Source organism: Rhipicephalus sanguineus, chromosome 2 (assembly GCF_013339695.2).
Source record: "Rhipicephalus sanguineus isolate Rsan-2018 chromosome 2, BIME_Rsan_1.4, whole genome shotgun sequence".
Lineage (NCBI taxonomy): Eukaryota > Metazoa > Arthropoda > Arachnida > Ixodida > Ixodidae > Rhipicephalus > Rhipicephalus sanguineus.
This window is the reverse complement of record NC_051177.1, coordinates 76,503,111-76,518,578: the sequence shown is the minus strand read 5'-3', so window position 1 is coordinate 76,518,578 and position 15,468 is coordinate 76,503,111. Positions and strand designations below refer to the sequence as shown.

General features: G+C 49.1%; 1 protein-coding gene, 2 non-coding genes and 1 pseudogene across 3 annotated transcripts in view; all 4 read right to left on the bottom strand.

Moving 5' to 3' along the window:
• Positions 1-1,058: 1,058 nt before the first annotated feature.
• On the bottom strand, positions 1,059-2,271 carry LOC125757354 (uncharacterized; annotated as a pseudogene).
• Positions 2,272-2,367: 96 nt separating this feature from the next.
• On the bottom strand, positions 2,368-2,440 carry Trnav-aac (transfer RNA valine (anticodon AAC)). Its single transcript has one exon. It is a non-coding gene; the product is annotated as a tRNA-Val (tRNA).
• Positions 2,441-2,513: 73 nt separating this feature from the next.
• Trnav-aac (transfer RNA valine (anticodon AAC)) lies at positions 2,514-2,586 on the bottom strand. Its single transcript has one exon. It is a non-coding gene; the product is annotated as a tRNA-Val (tRNA).
• Positions 2,587-6,148: 3,562 nt separating this feature from the next.
• Positions 6,149-15,468, bottom strand: part of LOC119383205 (flavin-containing monooxygenase 5) — a 10,193-nt gene continuing 873 nt past the window's right edge. The window contains exons 2-6 of the mRNA XM_037651244.2: positions 15,392-15,468; positions 12,608-12,983; positions 10,506-10,772; positions 7,178-7,555; positions 6,149-6,670 (exon numbers count right to left, since the gene is read on the bottom strand). Of these exons, the coding sequence (XP_037507172.2) occupies positions 6,341-6,670; positions 7,178-7,555; positions 10,506-10,772; positions 12,608-12,983; positions 15,392-15,468 (1,428 nt within the window). The 3' untranslated portion in view covers positions 6,149-6,340. The remainder of the gene's footprint in view (positions 6,671-7,177; positions 7,556-10,505; positions 10,773-12,607; positions 12,984-15,391) is intronic.

Here is a 15,468-nt window from a genome sequence, read left to right as displayed (position 1 = left end):
ATAAGGACGAAAAGTTATCTGAATCATCGTTCAGTAAGTTATCGATCTGTTCTTTTAGTTTTTGAAGGAAAGGTTCATCTTCTAACAGCTTATCGTTAAGCTTCCATGTGTGCCAGTTAAAGCGACACGCTTTTTCCTTTTCACCGATAGTAACCGCTACTAGACAATGATCGCTAAAACTGACGCACTGTACGAGATAGTTGGTACAAAGCGGCAGAAATTCAACTGGTACATAGATACGGTCTAGTCTTGCGTGGCAGTCTCCTTGGAAATGGGTGTACTTCATGTTGTTTCTAGGCGTAAGCACACTTCCTACGTCTTCTAGGTCACATTCGTATGCTGTCTCATTTAAGTATATCGCACTTTTATCTCTGGACAGCAACCTTTTGCTTCTGTCTTCTGGTCTGCACACACAATTAAAATCTCCCAACAGAACAACATTGCGGTTACACTTTACATATAATTGTACACTTTCAAAAAAATTCTTCCTTTCTTGTTCTCTGTTTGGTGCGTAAACACATATTGCGCGCCACAGCCTATCGCAAAACGTAAAATCAAGCACAACTAGTCTTCCACTTTCACACGTGGTAACAACTTCTTCAACAATTTCGATTGAATGCCGGTATAATATCAAACAGCCTCCAGACGCAGCAACCGCATGAGACACACATATATTAAATGTAGACCTGAACGTTTCGACCATTTTATCAGTTTGTTCTTGACTTTCAATTTTTGTTTCTTGTACTGCCACTAGGTCTAGATTATTTTCGGTTAGAAGGCGGTTCAGTTGGTACTGTTTCCTGCGCGTTGACAGACCGCGGACATTTATTGTTGCTATACGCAAGGGAGTATTAAGTTTGTTAGCCATAGTATATTGGTAATGGTATACATACTACTCACATTGTGGGTCAGTATGGCAGTGCACCTAAACGAGGCGTGGGTTTTGCTGGACTGTAATACACGGTTTCTCTTGTGTTTCGAGCCATCTTGTTACGAAAAGGTGCCCGATCAGTGATCGGGGTGTTTGAGTTTGTGTCACACAAACAGTAATTCCCCTGCTAAGGCAAGGGATTTGCTGGCGGTGGTTTCCGGTCAGGCGGTATTGTCGGCTTGAACTTCAGGCTTCCTCGCCGAAGAGGAAACGTTTTCGCTGGAGGCTCGTCGATGCCCATTTCTTTGGTGTTTCCAACGTCGTCTTCGCCCGTGTCGCGTGACCGTTTCGCCGATGTGCTCGCAGCTGTTGCCATTTCAACGTCGACAGCTTCCTTGGCGTCGCAGGTCGTTGTTGAAGGCGGGGCTACATTGAGGTCACTTACACTATCGGCCTTTTTGTCTGTCTTGAGTTTCATCGGGTCGGGTTCCTTATTATTCACGATGTCTTTGCTCTTTTCTTGCGTTTCCGGTGGCTTGGTGTTGACGCCGTCTTCTGGTACGGGATCTCGTGCAGCTTCCTTGGCGTCATTTAGGTCCATAATGTGTTCCGAAGTGTCTTGGTTTTGGGGCGGTCCAGTGACCGAGGCATAGGATCGCACGCAGGTGGATTCATCGTGGCCGTAGCGGCGACAATGGCCACAGCGCGGTACACGACAGTCTCGTCGTATGTGGCCGGTGCCGTGACACCGGAGACAGAGCGGTGCTCTGCCAGGTACATGGACGAGAGCTAAGTCTTCAGCCACTCGAAGTTGGTGCGGTAAGTCTTCAATACTCATGCCTGCTTTGAGCTGGAGGGTTACCGACCGCGTTGTGGAACTCTTCTCGTTGCAGCCTTGTACGCGCCACTTATCTCTGGCGACCTCAACGACTTTCCCAAACGGAGACAATGCTGTTCGCACGTCTTCATCGGGGACGCCGTGCAACAACCAGTACAGCTTGAGTCGTATTGCCTAGTTGCAGGGGTCAACAACAATGCAGCGTCGGTCTTTCACAGTGAAATTTCCTGCTGCCAGCATTTTCTTCTTCGCTTCGTCGTCGCAAAAAGTCACCGCCCACACATGGTTCATTTGATAAGCACCTAGCGCGACCACTTCCGATAGTAGCGAAATATGCGCGAGCGCATCTCTGAAGTGCTCCACCCTATAAGGCCTGGCTTTTAGGTCTGCGTGTAGAAACAAAGTGTTCGTGGTGGTCGTACCTGTGGGCAGGGTCGGCAAAACAATTTGGTAGTCCTGGCAAGGCATATCCGTTGACCTGTTTCCGCGGCTTTGGGGGGCCGCTGTACCTGCTCGTTGGGAGCCCATGAATCACACAACCGCACGCTACGGTGGCCGGAAGTGGAATCCTACACCACAAGCACAGCTGCATACAGCTTACGTGAACGAGTCTTTGCTTAATAAAGTAGTAAGAAACGGGGAAATAAAAGAAAAGCCTTGTGCCTACCAGGGATCGAACCTGGGACCTTCCGCGTGTTAGGCGGATGTGATAACCACTACACCACAAGCACAGCTGCATGCAGCTTCTGTGAACGAGTCTTTGTTTAATAAAGTAGTAAGAAACTGGGAAAAAAAGAGAAGCCCTGTGCTTGCCAGGGATCGAACCTGGGACCTTCCGCGTGTTAGGCGGATGTGATAACCGCTACACCACAAGCACAGCTGGCCGCAGTGTTTTAGAACGGGGCTCGTATGCAGCCTGCTCGGCAGCGGTGGCCCACTTCGAGAGACCGGTTGTGTGGCTTGGAGTCGCGATTATTGCAACGTGCCCTGCATTAACAAAGGATCAACTAGCCAGGTAATAACAGAAAAAAAGGATCTACTGGAGTTTATGCGTCCTAAGAAATTCCGAACCTCATATTCAGAAACAGTGTCCTCTATTGTTTTTTTTTTTTTTGCACAATCATGGATTTTTGCTGATCTTGAACTCTGTGTGTTCGGTAAAACTGATCACAGATTTGTGGTAAATGGTCAAGGTGCCTTGTACGACCATACAAAAAAAGACTTTGCAGCCTCAACCGCAATCGCGTGCACCTAATATCTCTTGGAATGTTGTTGCCCGTGTAGCTCAGCCAAGGCTTTATTTTGCATTTGTGGTATGTTTAAAATAATATGTATTCGTATACAGTTAATTGGGCACAGACGACCTTGAGATCCGCATCATTATGAATGCGGGAGGGCTGTCTGGCCTCTATGGCGTAAACTAGCGGTTGCACAAGATTATCATTGTATCATTTCCTCCGATTCCGGTAATTAACGCTCAATGAGCCATTTTGTTTACTGTAGCCGCCGGTCTACATTTCTCGGATCTTCCGCTCGACCTACTTAGTGAAGAACGTACACATTTGCGATTAAACCTTTTTCAGTAGCTCGGTTCACGAACTCACCCATACAGATAAGGTTTCTGCGCCCTTACGGAATTAAATCTGTATTTACTGTTCTTTTTTTATTTTTTATCTAGTAGTTGCATTAGAAAACTCATTATCTTATTGTGTTATGACATCAAAAGTGATGTGGGTCACTCTTTCAGAGAGCAGGGTGTAAGGACAACTCAGCCGAAATCAAGAAGAAATCTGCATGGTCAGGGCATGTAGCGCGTAGGAAAGATAATGGTCAATGAGAGTAACTGACTGGATTCTAAGAGAAGGGAAACGCGCGAGGGGGGGGGGACAGAAAGTTAGGTGGGCAGGTGCCATTAAGAAGTTCGTGTGTATAACCTGGCAGCAGCCAGCACAGGGCCGAGTTGATTGGCGGAACATGGGAGAGGCCTTTGTCCTGCCTGGGGCCCTGTCAGACTGATTACGATGATTATCTCGTGTACGTATACGCATAAGCGTGCGCAGGGTTCCCCTTCAGGGGGGGCGAAAGTTCGTCGCAGCGCCCCCCTCCCTATTCTGTCAATGTATGCGGCTGCCTTTGCGCCCCTCTTCTAGCCCCCCCCTACAATGTATAGGGCTGACTTTGCGCCCCCCCTTCTCGCACCCTTGCACCCCCCCCCCCCCCCTGCGCACGCCTATGCGTATACGTGCACGATTCAGTTTATGATCATTTGTACTTTGCAGGCATGTCGGTCAAGTTGCAACCAAACTTAAGTGAGGTTACTCGTTCAGTTCACCAAGGTTAACACGCAAGCGTATACTGCGCGCTTTGCATAACTCACAAATGCAACCAGTAAAGAGCATTCAGGGCACAATTTGAAGTCTCATAGTTCTCCTACACGCTTCAAAACTTCAGTGCTCACCGCTTATAACATGTGTCCCGTGCCAAGCAGATAAAGAGTTGTTGCCACTTCGTTTCTTCCAGAACGACGACGAGACTTTCTAAGCGTTCTGGAAACCTAAAAGCGAGGCATTACACGCTAGTTATAAATGTTCGTGCATATAGATCTCGTTTAGACCGCACTATGAGAAACTGTTCACGTGTGAATTCTTAAAAGTACCCCCCCCCCCCTTCCTCCCAACCCGTTCCTATCCTTTAATTTCAGTTACCCTATCATTTAAGTTTAGTTACCTGCACTTTTCCACAAGAGTGAGAAAACATACTGCAGTAGTTAGGAAAGCTGAGCTAGCTGGTATGAATTCATTGTGGCATGGCGCAAAAAACACGGGGACACAGGCTGCAGAGCGCCTGTATCATCTCTATAGCCTGTGTTCCTGTGTGCTTATTCTTTCCTCCCGCTATTCCACAATCAGACAACGTGCATATAAGGTTCTTCAACGCTGTAAATCCCACTAAAAGTTTCGCTGTTGCAAATTTTTACCCGTAAGCGTATTCGACGTGGCCTGCGAAAATAAGTCTAGAATTATGTTGCAGGTGCTTCGTGACCTACATCCCACCCGGGAGTTGTCTTTCGGCAACAATAAAAGAAAAAAAGTTAAGGAATCCTGTGTATCAACATATGACCGGACAAATATTTTACTGTTGGTATGCGCAGGATGCACTCTCTGTAATGCACCTACCTTGCGAAAATTCCGCGGAGAATGCAGACGAAACAGTAGCTCAGCAGGAGCCATGAGACGATATCTTAGCAGTGGCATAGTGTTATGGTATGTTTCTTTGTCATTTTGTCTTAGCGCAACTTTCTATTAAAACAACTGAGTGCAAGTTGCTTGCCACTGTCGTGTAATAGCGTCGCTACAGTCAGTCGTAAGAGTCAGTTTATTCGCCTCCCCCCCCCCCCCCTTCTTTCCACTTTCATATTTTATTTGTTTTGGAGAACAGAACTCTGCCTATAAGCGCCCGTAATGAATCAAGGCAAGACAGCAAGCTGGCAGTGGCGCTTATTTATCACCGAGCAGTAAAAGTGGACAGTCTCTCCTCGTAGAGGTTCGTACGTGACATCCAGGATGCGTGCACTGCGTGGGCAAATGGAGTTGCAGGTGGGAACAATATCCGCATCGTGTGCCGTCAATGGCGTATCCAGGGCTTGGCACACCGGGTACGTGCCCCTTCGATATTTTTTCCGCCATGGCATACAGAGCACGAAATTACACTCGACCATATCTGCCTGCCTGCCCGGCCCCCACTCCAGATCAAGGAAGTTGTATCATGCAGGGCTATTTCGCTCATGGTTTTGCCTCAACATGCCTGCAATGCGGTGGTTGAAAGGGACAGCCGCCACTTCCGAAACTGTCAAATTTCCGTCTATTACAAATCTTCGCCACCTTGGCGCAAATTAATATGGCACTGCTGTCTGCGGCTTACCCACCACGGTGGTCTAGTGGTTAAGGTGCTCGACTGCTGACTCGCAGGATGCGGGATCGAATCCCGGCCGCGGCGGCCGCATTTTCGATGGAGGCGAAGATGCTAGAGGCCCGTGTGCTTAGATTTAGGTGCACGTTAAAGAACCCCACGTGGTCACAATTTCCGGAGCCCTCCACTACGGCGTCTCTCATAATCATGTCGTGGTTTTAGGACGCTAAACCCCAACAATTATTATTATATATGTCTGCGGCCTGTCTGGTAGTCCGTCTATAGCAGATGGATCAACGGGACCCTGTCAAACGACGGGAGAAAAGCAGCACCGGTAAAGGAAAAAGCAACCTCCCCGTTGGGCGTCACCGAGACCTCCTGTAGGTCTCTATGCGAAGTTTTAAGGCGCGAATAAGACACACACACGGAGCGCACGGGCGCTCCGTGTGTGTGTTCCTATTCTTCGTCCGTGTCTTATTCGCGCCTTAAAACTTCAAATATGTTAAACAAACAAGCCCAGTCTGCCATTCTTACGTCTCTATGCGCGATCGCCACGTCCATCTTGTCGTTGGTTTTTCGATGCCGCCTTTTACGTTCAACAGGTACCACTCTGGCGGGCAAATGGCTGCCAACGCATATGCAACGCAATATCTGCCCGCCGTTGTATCAGAATCCTCCTCTCGCATTAGTCAACGAAAACACACATGCCAGGTTACGTCCTTTCAGATGGCTAGCGAAAGGACGTAAGCTATAAGGATCATGACTGTGCAGGTGGCCGCTATGTCGATGGCTCCAGCGGTGGCTCTGCGCAGACGTGTCCCCTCTGGCGCCGTGAGCGGAGTCAGAACGGAGGCGACACGCTTGGGGAAATCGAGTATGGCCTCGCGAGCACCATCCCACGAATGGGGTCCCTCGAGCCGGAACTGGTATGGTAGGCAGGGCCCGAATACGCATCGCTTGTAAAGCACCGGGTCTGTGATCGCCAGACGACTCAGGTTGGGCTTTACACCGAGTATGCTCGCCAGCTCGTCCATGTACGCGATCCAGTGGACCTGCGGTGGGCAGGTGGTCAGAACACGGCATGCGGGAAGGATGCTTTTGACTATGGTCAAAGCAACACAAGCACCCGCCTAAGGTTCAACAAGCGTGCGACATTAGGCGAGTGCTTGCTTTATTTAGACCCTGTAATATCCATGTCTAACAAGGTTTCGTCGAGAGCTGGACTGTCTATTCGGTTATTGACGCTATTTGGTGGCTTTTTTTTTGTAAATTTTTAGAACAGGAAAGTTAGCGCATTTAGGACCAACGAGTAAAAAACTAGAACTATCTCCAAGTATTTGTGTTGTTGACTGAGGTCGCTGGGGGTATATGATGTTGCCCAACGTTACTGTATCGGCATGAAAGTTTACGAGTAATGAGATTCCAAAATGAAGCTCAATAGTTCTACTTGCTCTCTCTCTCTCTCCCCACGCACATCGGATCAGTACATCAACTGAGAAGAAAAAGAAGACGAGTACTTTCGCCTCCGAGTCGTCTTAGGCGATTTGCTGCGCACGCACCTGCGCGGCGTAGCGGGCGCTGTCGATGGCTAAAGCGGACGCCCTGCGTGCCGCCTCTTTCCTCTGCCTCTCGACGTCCGGTAGTGGCAGCTTGCCGGACAGCACACGAGCCACGTAGCGTGCTTGCATCTCGGCCACCGGCCAGAACCCGCCGATGGGCTCCACCAGTCCCACAAAGGCGACGCTCGGGTCCTCCACGGGAAAGATGAACTTGTAGAGCTCGACGCGGTCTTCGCGCACGTAGGGAGCCACCTCTGGCGGCAGGAACGGGTAGTGCTTGGAGTAACCCGTCGCAACGATGACGTCGTCGATCACAACGCGTGAGCCATCGCGGAACTCTGCGTAGTCCGGACCCAGCCGCGAGACATTGCCTCGAATCTGTACGTATGAAACTATTGTCAGGAGGCTATAGGTTCAATCATTTGTTATTTGGCATCATTTCATGCGTTGACAGACCTTCAGAATAAACGGTCGACCGATAGCTTCTAAATCAATACAAATAATGAAATTCATGTAAGAGGCTAATCTAGTGAGGAGAAAAGAAAGTGATATATTCATTTATATAAAGGCAAGGATATCAACCTGAGCCTGCGAATTGCAAGCTTCTAGCAAAGCTGAACGTAAATGTGGTGGAGGGTGATGACAGTGGTGCAATAAGTGCTTATCTCAAACATCACATACAAAAATTAACGCCAGTTCCACCCCGTGAAAACTGTACAAACTGCAGAGCGGAGCTGCGGATTCCCCTGCCTCTGTTGCCGCTTGGCTTGTTTGTCCGAGTCGAAGCTGCGGTTTTTGAACTGTCTTTGTTGGCGCTCGGCTTGCCTATGAGTCTTCCGAAGCTGGCTGAAGGTTGCCCCGCATGCGCTGGCGTTTCGCCTCCCTTTCCCTCTTGCGTATATCTGTGTCTAACTACCGGCGCTGGCGTTTCGCTATCGCTTCGGTGAATTAGCTCTTCGGTGACGCTGGCGTCAACGGGAAAGCGCGCCCCGGCGTTTCAAACGTGCAGCCTGCTTGGTGTCCATGTCGGGAAAGGTAACCTTCACTTGTGATGCAGTGGCTCCCTCTCTTGACCTATTTTGATATTGACCTCACCTGTAGTGCCACATTTTGAATTACTTTGGTACCTTGAGCGTAACGCCAAGCGACAACATGAGACGACAGCCCCGGACTCCGCACTTATGTTCTCCGCACTTATAGTTCATTAGTCCAGTCCTGTCGGTTTTCGTAACTATAAGAATGCAGGGTGTTCTATCATATACGCTGAGAAAGAAATATGTAGAAAAGTAAGATGAAATGAATTTCGCCCGCTTTTATTCATCACAATGAAAGTCATTCCATTGCTCAGCTTGAAAGAGTTGTTACGGCGTTCACATTGCACCCATCAGGCACATTCTACGGGCCACGGTGTTAGAAGTACAGGTGGAACGACGCAGCACCGGCGCCATGCGCTCGCTGCGTCGAACTTCGGTTCCTCCGCGCCGTCACGCCGCGAGATGGCAGGAGCAGTCAAGAGGCTCACAGCGGCGCGCGCCGGCCTCTCTCCCGACAAAGCCACGGTGACGAAGCAGTTGTCGCCACATTGCTTCCTCGTTTAATTCTTTTTGTGCGATGGCAGGTCATGCTATTCGAGTGAGAAAGCCGTGAAATGGGCAAAAAGTGTTTTGTGCCGCGGTGCAACTCTGTGTACAAGACCTGCACTGAAAAGTCGATTTTTCTGCACCCCGAGATGCGGAACGCCTGAATGTTTGGCGCCATGCGATTCCTCGCAAGGACCGCGTGCTGCAGTCGACTGATTACGTGTGCGAGAAGCACTTCGAGCCGAGGTACATAACGAAGACGTGGGAAGCAGTGTACAAAGGGCACGTTTGTGTGAGCACATCACGAAAGGCGGCCCTGGCTAATGACGCCGTGCCGACGAAGTATTGAGTTCGTTTTGAGTTCATCGTCTTGAGTTCATCCACGCCGTGAGTTGGCCAGTGTTTTTTTAACACCTACGTGCGTGTGCAGTCTTTCTCTCTCCATGCGAAAGCTACGCTTGTTAACAATGAGAATATCTGGGGTTTTACGTGCTGAAACCACGTTATGATTATGAGGCACGCCGTAGCAGAGCTCCACAAATTTCGGCAATGTGGTGTTCTTTAACATGCACTGACATCGTAGAGTACACGGGTCTCTAGCATGCCGCCTCCATCAAAATGCGACCGCCGTGGCTGGGATCGAACTAGGGAACTTCGGTCAGCAGCCGAGTACCGTAACCGGTGTACCATCGCGGTTGACTGGCTACGCTCGTAAAGACTCCGCACACCGTGATCGACGTGTTCCTTGAAAGACGAAGTAGTAACGCTGTCTTCGGGTGACTATGCGAGATATAAACAGTAAAATATATTCCTCAGTTGGCAACAGAGAAGAATCGGAAACATATATCCACCATTCATAATGTGTCCCCTTCTCGCAGTGCCAAACCAGGATGCTTTTTCATATCCTTCGTCGGTGCCTCAAACTTAGCTGCTGGCATTCGCTAAAATTCAGTATTTTATGCACGACCAGCTAAACAGTCGTATTCGTGACACATTTTTTTATCCGCGATCAACGACCGCAAATTACTTCGAATGTTCGCGACAGCAAAGACACTGTGCATTTTCTGTTGTAATACTACGGCTAATGCGGTATTTTTTCTAACTATCTAAACTATACTTCTACAAATAGAACTAATTTTTGTCATATTTCAGCGTGACGTCACTGTCATATCTTTAATTGTCCGAATGAGGAAAGCATATGTTGAATTTCAACAGGTAGCGGCTGTATCGTCCAAATTTCGATTTATTCGAAGTTATAATTTATTTATTTATTTTTTGCGCTCGTTATAGCGCGAACGCAGTTTTTTTATCCATTTCGAGGGGCGGTCGCGGCTCCGAAGCGACCACGCCTGATACCGCTCTTGAGCCACCAGTAGTGTAGCGCCATCTAGGGGCCTGTGAACAAGACGCCACAAACCGCGGACAGAAGTTCGCCGCTTCCGGAGGCGCCGTCGGTCCACCTATAATACTTCTAACACCGTGCTACGGGCGGTGACACTTGTATGCCGCTTTGCACGTACAAGACGTGCATTACAGTTGGCTGCTCTGCATCAAGCGCTGTATAAGATCGCCCTAAATTTTTAGTGAGCGTGTTTTGAGCTAAAAAAAAACAGTTTTTCATTTATGTACCAGACCCAGCTATATTTCTTTTTACGAGCAAGATAATGATCGAACTGTAAGACACAGTTTAAATAGATAGGACAATTAAAGGCGTACTAAAAACACCCTGTGAAGGTATGGTGCTTCACCTGCACCGTTCCCGTGAGTATCCGGGAAGGGAGGACGTCGTTGACGAAAGGCTGCTGATTGATGGCGTGGTGCGCCGGTTTGAGGCCGTACATCTTGTGGTCGAAGTGGCTGTTGAGGACCCTCTCGAAGGTGCGAGCCCCGATGTCGAACGGCAGAAGCGAGCGAGCCGTGTTCAGCGCCCGGGTGCACATGGTCACGTCCATGGGAAGGCCACCGGGTGCCAGACGAGGGGCCACCCACGTCCCCCGCCTGGTGCTCATGTATACCTGCGTTCACGTGTGCCCCCTTGAGTGTGCGCTCGCGTTTCGAGTACACCGTATACAACTTTAGAGTAAGCGCCTCACTCTAATTTCTCTAACAAAGACAGATAGACGAGTCCTCTGCTGATCGTGTTTGCGCGGAAACAAACACACGAGAACCAACGAAAAGCGTTCAGTTTCGTTCATACTCTTTTTTCCGTTCAGTCCATTCGATGTTTGTGATGTGACGCGGATCCTCATGACGTCACACTACGATGACCCAAAAGCAAGTTTTGAGGTTGGCGTTAAAGGGACACTAAAGGCAAATAACAATTTATGTCAGAGTGAAAGCTCAATGTATGACAACGTCTAAAACGGCAGTATTATCTACAGCAGTGCCCTACTTACCGAGAAATTAAGCTAAATGTATCACACGATGAGCGCCACGAGTGGGACATTTTGGAAGTGATCCCGATGACGTGGGAGAGTCTGAATACAATTAATCACTAGTAATCAAACTAGCTGCAATAAAAAACAACCTTTCGTGCATCAAGATACGTAATAAAATGCTGCTTGTTCGTTTCTGTTTGATTCACGGAAAAGAGAACCTCTTTGGCGTTGCCATGGGGTACGGTGCGCGTGGTTCAAAAGTTCCGTTTTCGCCGAACTGCGCTTCGCCCGGCGCCCTGCTTCGCTCATGCGGTCGCGTCTCAGTGGTAGCTTTGGTATCGCGTATACTGCCGCGTGTGTTTCGCACGCTCGTGAAAGTTGCTCTGACAGAAAGTTCGACAAAATACCGCATGCATGTGATGTTGCCGAATGTCCGAATAGTGCACACTGCCAGTGCACGCCGCCGCGCAGTAAAGGCGGGCAACGTTGGGCACGGCAACAGTGACGCGAGAAAGACCGCTTTCAGGCGGGTGATTTGAAGTGCGCTAACGCGATGCGGACCGCTAAAACGTGATTTTATTTCAAAATAAGCACTTCCTTGGCATAAAAGTAGCATTACGAGGTTGCCGTACCGCTATTTCAACAATCAACGTCGACAATATTTGCCTTTAGTGTCCCTTTAACAACTTCCGATGTCGCGAAGTGTCAAAAGCTTAAAAGCGTTCACTTCCACTCTCGACGATTAAAAGCTCAGAGTGCAACGTGAGCATTTTTTGCTGCATACAGGATTTCAATTACGATATTAAAGGGCCCTTAAAGAACCTCTGAAAATACAAATAACATGCGCGCTATTCTTTCCTGGCGTTTCCCGTCATTTCGGCACAATTCGTGACGCCAGCAGTCTGTTCGCGTCACGTCATGAGAAAATAAGCTATCGATTGGTTCATATACGAAGGATACCAGTTGTAAATTGTCTCCTACCCTGCTTTGCCATGCAGTCGCACGTCCGTTCTGCCTTGTCTCGCACGAATATCGGGCGCGATCAAGCGATTTCCCTTCGTTTCGTGCGTTTTCGACTGCGCAAGCGGAGATGACAGCGTGTAGCCGCAAAGCGCGAAATCGTGATAGGCTGAACGCTTAGTGCTGACATTGTCCACGTGTTTTATGAAGAAATAAGTGACGCGGAGAACATAGCGCATGTTGTAAGGATAGTGAAGGCGAGAAAAAAAAACACTCTCTCGTCTTGGAACTCGGAATGGTTTAGGGGCCCTTTAAAGGCTTTCACTCACACCCTCGCTGATTACACGCTCAAGGTGTAATGCAAGTATTTTTGCTGTATACAAGATTTCAATTACGATGTTAAATTGTGGTTATGGCGCATATGGGCTTCCTCATTGGTTTTATTTTCGTTTTCAAGAAGAAGCGTTTATCGCATATTGTAATAACTGCTACGAGTGCGCACGCATTCTTACCTGCGGACAGACGTAGCTCAGTTCGACGGCGATGTCCCCTCCAGAGTTACCCATGCCCAGCACCAGCACGCGCCGGTCCTCGAACATGGACGCCCTCCGGTATTCGCGCGCATGCACGACTCGACCGCGGAACGCGTCTCGGAGGCCTGGCAAATCGGGCCACTTGGGCACCGCGTGGTGTCCGCTGCACACTACCACGGCGTCCGCGTGCAACGTGAAGCTCTGTCCCGTGGTCGTGTCCCGGCCGGACACTGTCCAGCGATGCTCACTGCCATCACCGCAACTCGTGTCGGCTTCGCCGGCTGATGTTCTCATGGACTCCACGACATGGTTGAAACGGATGTGAGAGTTCAGGTCGAAGTTCTTGCTGTATTGCCTGTAGTTAGAAATGCGTGGACAGGCGCGTTTGACTTAGATTCATGAGTGATGAAAAAGAAACAAATAATTCAGCTTATCAGCCAAGAGCAAGAGCGACTTTACCACCTCAGAGCAACCGGCCGTCAGCCGGGTCGCCCACCGGACTTAGAAGGATGCATACATAGATCGTCGAAGCGATCCTTATTAGACTTCACGCACGAATTCACTGGTTTGTTTACATGCCAGAATTGCGCGTCACACGCGCAATTCTTGCATATATCCGCAGTTTCAGAAGCCGTCCAATTTCACACATAACTTTTGTTAAACTATGGTTTTCTTCCAATATGACGATAAGCGGACAAGTTCCGAGTACAAATTTCACTCCCAGTACTATAATTGCTCAATATCGAATAATTTTTGTACGTACTCAGCAAACAATAGTTCTATTACATAATGCACTGATCTTACACAAAGACGGGTTGCGCCCCGGACACATCTGAGTGTGAGCCAAGTTATGCAGTCTCTAGGGTCAACAATACCAAAAGAACAAAAGAAAAATAAACGAGAAAAGGCGTCGCTCTTGACGTTTAGACGTCGGAATTGCTCCTGTATGATGCATTTAAACAAATGCTCTTTCCTCAGGGGCACTGTAAAAATACACTATAGAGTGAACATTTACGCTCTGAAGCTTTCCTAACTGCTTTGTGTAATACGCACGCAGCTGTCACTATGGCGGCCTTCACTTGTGTACACCGCATTGCGTAGCTAGAGGGATCAATACGCCAACGGAGTACTTATTTTACGCCACAACGTCTCCAACTTTCAGCACATAACGGATTCAAAATTGACTTCGCGAATGACATGTAGCCTTTGAGTGTGGTGCGCTTGTCACTCCGAAGACCGTTCCACAGAGACACACCGCACTTCATACTGGCGCCGTGAAGTCTTGAACTGAAGTTCACACGGAGACGTGGGCAGTTAGGAAATACGACGCTCGCTCAGCGACGGGGCCACGGTTCTGCAAACAGTTCAAGCGGATGGCGACAGATAGCTGCGTGGGATGACCCAAGGTCGCTGGCGAGCGAATGGAAGGAGGAAAGAGCGAGAACACGAGACAAAATCAGTTTTCGTTCCAAAAATGTGCCGCGGTGTTCTCCACAGCCGCGATTATACAAAAGCGATAACAGAAAAGCAAAGGAGAGCGTAGGGCCACAGAAATCGGCCGTACTACGCCGTTTCGTGTCTGTGAAACCACGACCAGAAGCGAATGGCTGCAAAAGTTATCTATGACGTTTCCAGTCTAATGTCTTAAAGGGCTCCTAAACCACTCTGAATTTAAATACCAGAGAGTGGTTTCTTACTCGCCTTCACTGCCCTTCCTACAGGCGCTATCTCCTCCTCGTCACATATTTCTTCATAAAACACGTGGACAATGTCAGCACTAAGCGTTGAGCCTATCAAGATTTCGCGCTTTTCGGCTGCACGCTGTTATCACCGCTTGCGCAGTCGAAAACGCACAAAACGAAGGGAAATCGCTTGATCGCGCCCGATATTCGTGCGAGACAAGGCAGAACGGACGTGCGACTGCATGGCAAAGCAGGGTAGGAGACAATTTACAACTGATCCCTCGCACAGGTTTGTAGCCAGGGGTGGGGGCAGCCCCCCCCCCCCCCCGAAATTTTGGTGAATTATGTGCTTTTACCAAAAATAATAATGAAAATAGGCGTTTTCCTCAAAAAGTCAAAGTTTGCAGAAAGTGCCCCCATCCCCCTCGAAAAAAATCCCTGGCTACGGGCCTGCCCTCGTATATGGACCAATCAAGAGCTTGCTTCCTCATGACGTCACTTGAACAGACCGCTGGCGTCTCGAAGTGCGCCGAAAAGACGTTAAACGCCGGGAGATAATATGTAGGGTTTTACGTGCGAAAATTATGATATGAGTATGACTTTTATGAGGCACGCCGTAGTGCAGGCTCCGGAAATATTTACCATCTGGTGTTCTTTAACGTGCACTGACATCGCACTGTACGCAGGCCTCTAGCATTCCGCCTCCATCGGAATGCGACCGCCACGGCCGGGATCGAACCTGCGACCTTCGAGTCCTCAGCCGAGCATCGTAACCACTGTACAACAGCGGCGGACAAACCCCGGGAGAGAATAATGCGCTCGTTCTTTGCATTTCCAGCGGCTGTTTAGGCGCCCTTTGACGATGCATTCGACTGAAAAGATCGAAGTAACTTTATGAGCGTCTCGTGAAAGCATGCCCTTTCACCTGCGCTCTCCTAAGCGTTACCAAAATGGACTGTCAATTTTTTCGCGTCGCCACTACGCCACTGCTGAAAACGGCACGCCGTGAAAACGCGTTCATTCTACGTACTCGGTTAGAACTCCATAAAGCGGCTCGGCAACGGAAGCATGTCGTGCTTACGTGAGGTATTCCAGCATGCCGGAATGATGCATGAAATTGGGGCTGTCGGCGGGCGGCGGGAAGTCGCTGTATGCCGA